Source organism: Fukomys damarensis, unplaced genomic scaffold (assembly GCF_012274545.1).
Source record: "Fukomys damarensis isolate Sample0158 unplaced genomic scaffold, DMR_v1.0_HiC HiC_scaffold_14, whole genome shotgun sequence".
NCBI classification, from domain to species: domain Eukaryota; kingdom Metazoa; phylum Chordata; class Mammalia; order Rodentia; family Bathyergidae; genus Fukomys; species Fukomys damarensis.
In genome coordinates, this window is record NW_022900926.1 from 83,170,366 (window position 1) to 83,177,710 (window position 7,345).

Here is a 7,345-nt window from a genome sequence, read left to right on the forward strand (position 1 = left end):
ATGATTTCCTTATATTTAGAATCACATAATTATTAAAACAAAGATACCAAGCACACTGAGAGCACTCTGGACCTATCTTCAGTGGCCAATCCTGACTTGGACTGAAAGTCAACCTGTCAGCTCATATCCCAATACTGTACCTTCAGCCGATGAATAGTAAACTTCCAAAATTAATTGGGATATTGTCATAATAAAAAAACTATCCAAATCATAAAAATGGCAAAATTCAGCAGACATCTGCCAAAGCTATATATTTCAGTAGAAAGAAAAAGGAATAAAAATATTTCTTCTTTTGAGGAAGATGTCATTAAATATGTATGAGAAGTGGATGAAAGAAAGGACTGGAATCATCACAATGATTCTAATTCAGAGCCTAGCTGTGAGATGGAAAACTTCTAGCTGTTAGCTGTTAGATGGAAAATTCAGATACTTGACTTTAAATTTCTCCCACATATTATAGAACACTTTGGTTATATTAAGTTAAATATTTGATTTGAAAATTAAACTATAAGCAGGTTCCCCTCCTAGAGTAGTTCAAGGGTGAACTTATCACTCTTGCTGGCTGGTGGGGCTTCTAGGAAGATCACTGGGGGTATTCTTTTGGAAGGTATAGCTCTTTTTTTCTAGCACTTCCTGGCTGCCCCACATTGAGCAGTTTTCCTCTATTAATGATATTCCACGATGCCATTTCTTCCTTTGAGTCAGCCAGGACATAAGTATAGAGCAATCAAAATCCTTTCAACGTTATGCAAAACTTAAATGGTGCAGCACTGTGCATAGCATAAAACTAGAGAAGTAGAAATTTTTTAACAATAAAAAAACAAAAGGCAGTTTACACAGATGCTTCTTTTTCTCTCCATAGCATGTTATGTATATACACTCGGCATTCCAATTACTCAGTCCTGGGGAAATCTTTTAAAATTCATTTTAATGAAGGTAATTAGCTTTTTATAAGTGATTCTTACCTGGTTAGGTTCATACACCATTAATCTGTTCTGATACTGTGCAGTGTTAGTTACTCCACCTGTAATGGAATAACATGTGCTGGAGTTTTTCATGAATAAGAAATGGGGTATTTCAACATAAGAATGAGATACACTACAGGAAAATTAACCTCTGCTAAGAGGCTGTATACCTTTCACAGGTAAACCTGTGACATAATTAAGAAACATTGTTGAAGTAATTAATTTGAAAGAAACTTTTCAGAAGCAATCCAGTCAAGAGCACACAAGTATGCTGACAAAAGAGGTTCCCAATTCTGGCACACTGCTCTGTGTGACTAGAATGATGCTCAAACTGTAGGAAGTGGGATGAACATAAAGATAAATCTATATAATAACTTATGCCAGGGTCATAGTTACATGGGAAATTCTTGTACTTAGCTAAAACAGCAAATTTAAAGCTCCAACTTCTGTAATTAGCAAAGAAATATCTTCACATATGGATGAACCAATCACAAAAGGCATTACTTATCAGGAGAGATCTGGAGTAATGCTATCCAACAGAATCACAAGAACCACAAGTGTAAGTTACATGCAATTATAAATTTTCCAGTAACTATGTTTAAAAATGCAAAAAGGGAATGGTAAAATTAAATTTAATAATAAATTTTATTTACCCTTAGTATAGCCAAAATAGTATTATTCCAATATGAAATCCACATAAAAATTACTGAGATATTTTATATTTTTTTCATAATAAATTTTCCAAATCCATGGTGTCTTTTGTATTGTCCCTAAAAAATAACTTGGGCATTTAGCATCATATCCCTGAAATACTCCTTTTGTTTTGCTAGGACAAGGAGTCTTTGCAAGAAGCCAGGAACTGGAATATCCAAATAGCATTATCTAAGGGAGCCTGAAAACTGGGCAAACTAGAGTTACTTATAGTAACTTTCTGCCTTTCTGCCCATCTGCTAAGTCAGCTGTTCCTTCGAACACTTGTCATACAATGGAGCTGAGCAAGGTAATGATGTCACTGATGTATAGTTTAATCTGTGAAATCCCCTCCAGTGCAGAATAGCACTATGGAGTGTGATAGTCCAGCTAACCAGCATTGAGTACTGTGCTTTGCACTCTCTCTAGCTATTTTCTTGTCTGGCCCTCTGTCCCTGGATATTCCGATGACTTCCTTTCTAGCGCACCACTGCAGGACACTAGCAACTTCCTGTCTGATCAGTTGCCCAAGACATTTTGACAACTAATCCAGCTTTTTTCTCCTGGACATTTTTGGTATGTTTTGGTGACTTTATTGCTTAGCCCACCACTACTGGACTATCCCTTTTGAGTAAAAAGAGACTTTACCTTTTCCTGTTGATAGTTAAATAAATCTTACCTCTCAACCGTCTCTGAGTACTTTCTCCTGTCTATCAGCAACCTCCTTCACTGCCCCAGCATACCTGATGCAGCACAAATGGGCCACTTTTCAAATACTCAGTAATACACTTATAGATAGCAGCTAACAACTTAGCACAAATGTAAAGTTCTACATGCTGCTGTTGTAGTCAAAACAAAACAAACAAATGAAACTCTTGAGAATGCTTAGGTCCAAGACATATGTGACAGTCTGATTAATAAAGCACAAAAGAGAGTGATATGCTGCCATGACTAGAAAATTCTACATCTGACTTCTAGTGATAGGTCACAAGACAAAACTCAGGCACACAAAATATTTTATAAAATTAGGATTATGTATATAAATTGTGTATGAAACAAATGAATTTTGTGCTTAAACTTGGTTTCCATTTCTAAAATGTCTCCTTATATATAAGCAAATATCCCAAAATCTGAACCAATCCCAAATTCAAACACTTCTAGTCTAAGCATTTTGGATATTTGCTTTCATGCATGTTGTCTACAGTAAGTCCTATAAAATCAGAATTTTTAAACTAATTTTTATCATATGGAAAACTTCTAAAGGACAATACACAAAATACTACAGGGAGAAAAAAATTGGGTGAAAATAGACATATAAGGACCAAAAAAAGTCTATCTCTAGAAATATCACCTTATACGTAGTTCTAGACACTAGTGTAAAATGAATAGCATTATTTTTTAATCACAGTGAAACCAGGTAATTTTTCAATAAGGATCTGAAATTGAGGCAGACTAAGAAATAGTAGACTTCTTTTGAATTTAAAAAATATGTACCATTGTAGCAGACTATGAAGGCCTTAACAGTACCCCCTAGCTTTAGTCAGCTTCCTGCCACTGAGCCCCTGACCTCCCTTTCTGTGAAGCAATCACTTTAGAAAAAATATAATTACAAATTTTTTCTCTAGCTCTTTGACAAGTAAATGATATACGTCATCTTGAAAAGCCACTCACCCACTTTTACAGCTCAAGAAAATCTTCAAGGGTTTGAGATCCATCCCTTTGAAAAAGTAATCATCAGGAAGGCAGTGCCTTACCTCCTAGTTTCTATGGAAGAATAGCAGTGTAATTCTGATTCGCACAAATTAGCAAACATGGATGACCTAGTCATAGAGAAAAAAGTTGCAAACTCAGGAATAATTGAATGTACTCAGTATACCCATTGATCAACTTGCCCCAAGAAGCCCTTTATTACTTTCCTACTTACACCAGTGGTTAAAAACTTGTTTAAAAGGAGTTGATTCCAAACTTCATCCTAATCTGTCTCCCCTCTTGAAACAGTCTTAAATAAAATATTCTGTGACTCTCTAACTTTTTTCCAGTGCAGTTTTTGACAGTTCAAATGCTTCAAATAGATCTCTGCCATCAACTCCATGGCCAAGAATCAAGTCAACCAAAATCCAGAGGACCAGTGCCTAATTCTCAGATGAGCTGGAATAAAATACTAGTGGGTACATAAAGAGTCAGGAACCTATTCAGGCCAATCATTCCTCTCACTAAACCCCAGTGAGGAAATTATATATTTAATTGACCATGGCTATTAACTGGAGGGCTTTCTTAAAAAAATTTCTGAGGTTTTCAACAACTTTTAAGATCAACAAAAACTTCTCTGCAGAGAAAAACCTCAAAGAACAGAAAAATGAAATTCCTGTCCTCAAAAACAAGATTTTTCTGTATTTCTCACTGAATGTTTCATTTTTAAAACAAAGCAAAGAACACACAAGAAAGCTAAAGATGAAATACCTAGAATGAAGATATGTCAAAATACAGAAGTATATTTGTTTTGATTCCCAATCGCTTCTTTATCTGATGAAAAATGAAATATTTAATAATTCTCAGCATAAACACACAATCAAATCTATTGAGACCACACAAGTGTTCAAGGCTAAAATGATTGCCATTGCTTTTGATCTGGGCCATAACCACCAGATTAATGTCCAGCTCACCTATAATGAATGTACTACCACCTTTTACAACTTCAAAAGTTTCTCTACTTTTTTTAAACATATGGAACAAAATTAATACTAACTGCAGTAAATTATCTGCTTTGGGACATTATTTGAAAGTACTGATACTACTGTATGTATCAGACTCTCCCCACTGTAGATTAAATATAGAACCAATGGTTTAGAGTGGAGCTATTACATTACCTTTCCCAAACAGAGCATATAAGTTTATCAACACGCTCTTCAGAATTACTCTTGACTAACTCCCACAGATGCATCTGTGATACATTTTTTGTTAATCCGCACTCAGTAATTAGATTCCTTACCCTTACATACAAATTTTCACCCACATGACAATGTTTAGAAATTAGATATTACATTATAAGTTGAGAGTAAAAATTAAAAGTTCTAGTTAGTTATTTTGTTCATTACCTCTAGACTGTGGGACCACAGGAGGTGCCTAACAAACAGGGCTATAACTTTTGCCACGTCAGGGTTGCAAAGGAAAATCTTGGAAATTAGTTCGATTGCTTTCTCTTTTGAAATAATTTACAAATCAACATATAAATTAAAGTGTTCTCAGTGCAAAAAAATAACTTTTTAGAAAAGCATCCAAGTATTCAGCCTACATTACTTTTACAGTGTTACTCATTTGCAGAGCTCTGTCATTACATTCCCTTCACATAACACTCTTCACTTTTAGATTAATCTGCTGAAATGAGATGCTAAGGATTTGCATACAGATTTGACTATACAAAAATAGATATGGAATTAATAAGTCTCTATATGTTTTAATTTCTCCTACACTGGAGTACCCTTGCCTGTAGCAGTATTCCTGGCTTTGAAAGTCATCAAGCTGATTTGTCTGCTCTGGGTTATGATGCCACATGCTGCTATACTGTCCCCTGCAATCAAAGCACTTGCAAAGATAGATTCCATGCCTTCCTCTATCGAGTATATTTTATAGATTGGCAGTTTCGATCTCCCTCCCCCACCCCAGGGGGGATAATCTGCATCTTAACAGCTTTCTATAGCTATATCTGTCATTAAATATGCCATCTCATATCAGCATTCATTTTTAAAAGCAAGTTTTCTCTAACTTTGAAGTGCTACAAAGTTAAGACTTTTCAGCCAAAATTGAAAATGAGCAGCCTTGTCTTACACTTTTGAACTGTTACTTAGATATACTGCAGGTTCACCCAAAGTCAAATAAGTCTTTAAAAACTGCCAGAGGAATTAAAAGTTACCACTATGCTGCTAGTAGTGAGACATGCTTTCGATCATCAAGACAAGAGTGAGCATTTTTCTTAAACTTTCCTGTACAGCTCCCTACAAAATGCCATGATAAATGGAGGAATATATACCACGGGGAGGCTGATGAGTAACTGCCAAACAGGCAAACTCTGTCTCTGCTACCAAGATCACCGATTCTCAAAAAACACTGACAGTGCCTATAAAAACAGGATGTTTAGGACAACTGCTCTCATTATACTTTGGTCAGAGTGTGTCAGATCTGAAGGCTCTATTATTTGTTTTTCAAACACAGAAAATACTTTGATGATAAATAGTCCTACACTAAACTCCAGAATTAGAAGCCGGTGGTTGCTAATTCAGTGCTGACGCACAAGTATGGCAGACCAGACCAGAATATAACAAAGTTAATGATCGTTTCCATGCTCTTAGGTTGGAGAATACTCCAAATTAGAATTCTGCCAGCAAATTCACAATGGAGAAAAACCATCATAAATTCTTTGCAATTCTCTTGGAGGATTGCAGTCCCCAGCTCTCCAGGGGTCTAGAGGAAGAGTTTCAGGACAGGTTGTGGCATTAACATGAGCTCTTTATCACCGTGTCCCTGGGGGAGCCATTTACTGTAGCCACTGTCAGGTTTCTCATGTGCTAAATGGAAATGACTATATCTCTGCATAAGTTTTAGGTGAATCAGTGTATAGCACACAGGCAACCCATAAGGAGAAGTTTACTGCCATATTCTAGCCATTTTATCAAAGTTTTTTTGTGGTTTTTTTTTACTATTTCCATAAAAGCTACCAATGTCCATGTGTGGAATAATGAACTAATAAACAAATTTTGTTGTCTGAAATTGATTTCTTATAGTGTTTTTATAATAACCAGGAACACTGGACAGTTTGAGAATCCAAGAGTATTTTTCCTTCTTAAATAGTTGAAGTTTTTTCTCTATAAACTTGTTCAATTCTCAAAGAACTAAAACTTCATACTATACTTCAAGAATGACCTAGCATTCAGTTCATATTAGTAATTTTTATGAAGCTAAACTCACTATTAGCCCTAAAAATGACACCATAGGAGTACTTATAATAAATGCAAAAATAAAGTTTTATTATCTATTTTTAAATGAAGTTAAGCTGCCCATATTTAAGGGTGTTTATAATGCTCTATAAATAAATCCAAGAATCTTTGTCCTAAATTAGCATCCCGAAGAATACTTAATCCATGCATTAAATTAAAACTAGTATCCATATTATTTCTGTCATACTTGAGGGACTCATAAATGGATGAGTAATTAATATACTCAAAGCCTGCAAAGAATGTCTCAAATTTATAAAATATCTATAAAGGATCACTGCACTTGAAAAATGTAAAATTATATTATGTCATCTACAGTGAGCAGGTACAACCAAGAAATAGGTAAAGTATGTGCCCTGTGTTGTTTTAAATAAGTGAAATGGTAAAGATACCAGAATGTCAAAGTCAACTAAGGATACCTGCACTTCAAAATGTCAATAAAATTTCACTCTAACTTACATTTCTCACTCTGTAGAATGTCAGAATCTTGCCTCCAAAAATTTCTGAATATTCTTAGCAAGGTTAAGCTCTCAAGTTCACCTCAACATATCTCCAATGGCTTTGCTAACATCTTAGGGGATCTTTTATCTTCTTTCTACCATTAACCAGACTCTTCAACCATTCTTTATTTCCATGATGTAGCTTTAGCCATCTTCTCTTGGGAATAATAACACACACACATATAGGAGTATATATATATAT

The 7,345-nt window shown here is 35.0% G+C and overlaps 1 protein-coding gene across 9 annotated transcripts in view; it reads right to left on the reverse strand.

The window, feature by feature from the left end:
• The window catches only part of Klhl32 (kelch like family member 32), a 197,727-nt gene that overhangs the window by 12,971 nt on the left and 177,411 nt on the right, over positions 1-7,345 (reverse strand). For 5 of the 9 annotated variants that reach the window (XR_004517175.1, XM_010637361.2, XM_033763474.1 and 2 more), the window contains one exon: positions 966-1,024. Coding sequence is in view for 6 of the 9 variants with exons in the window: in XM_010637361.2 (XP_010635663.1) it covers positions 966-1,024 (59 nt within the window). In the remaining 3 variants the exon portion in view is untranslated. Of the gene's footprint in view, positions 1-965; positions 1,025-1,954; positions 2,399-3,326; positions 3,476-7,345 lie in introns of those variants that run through there. The other 4 variants (XM_033763475.1, XR_004517174.1, XM_010637364.2 and 1 more) reach the window with 4 other exon arrangements.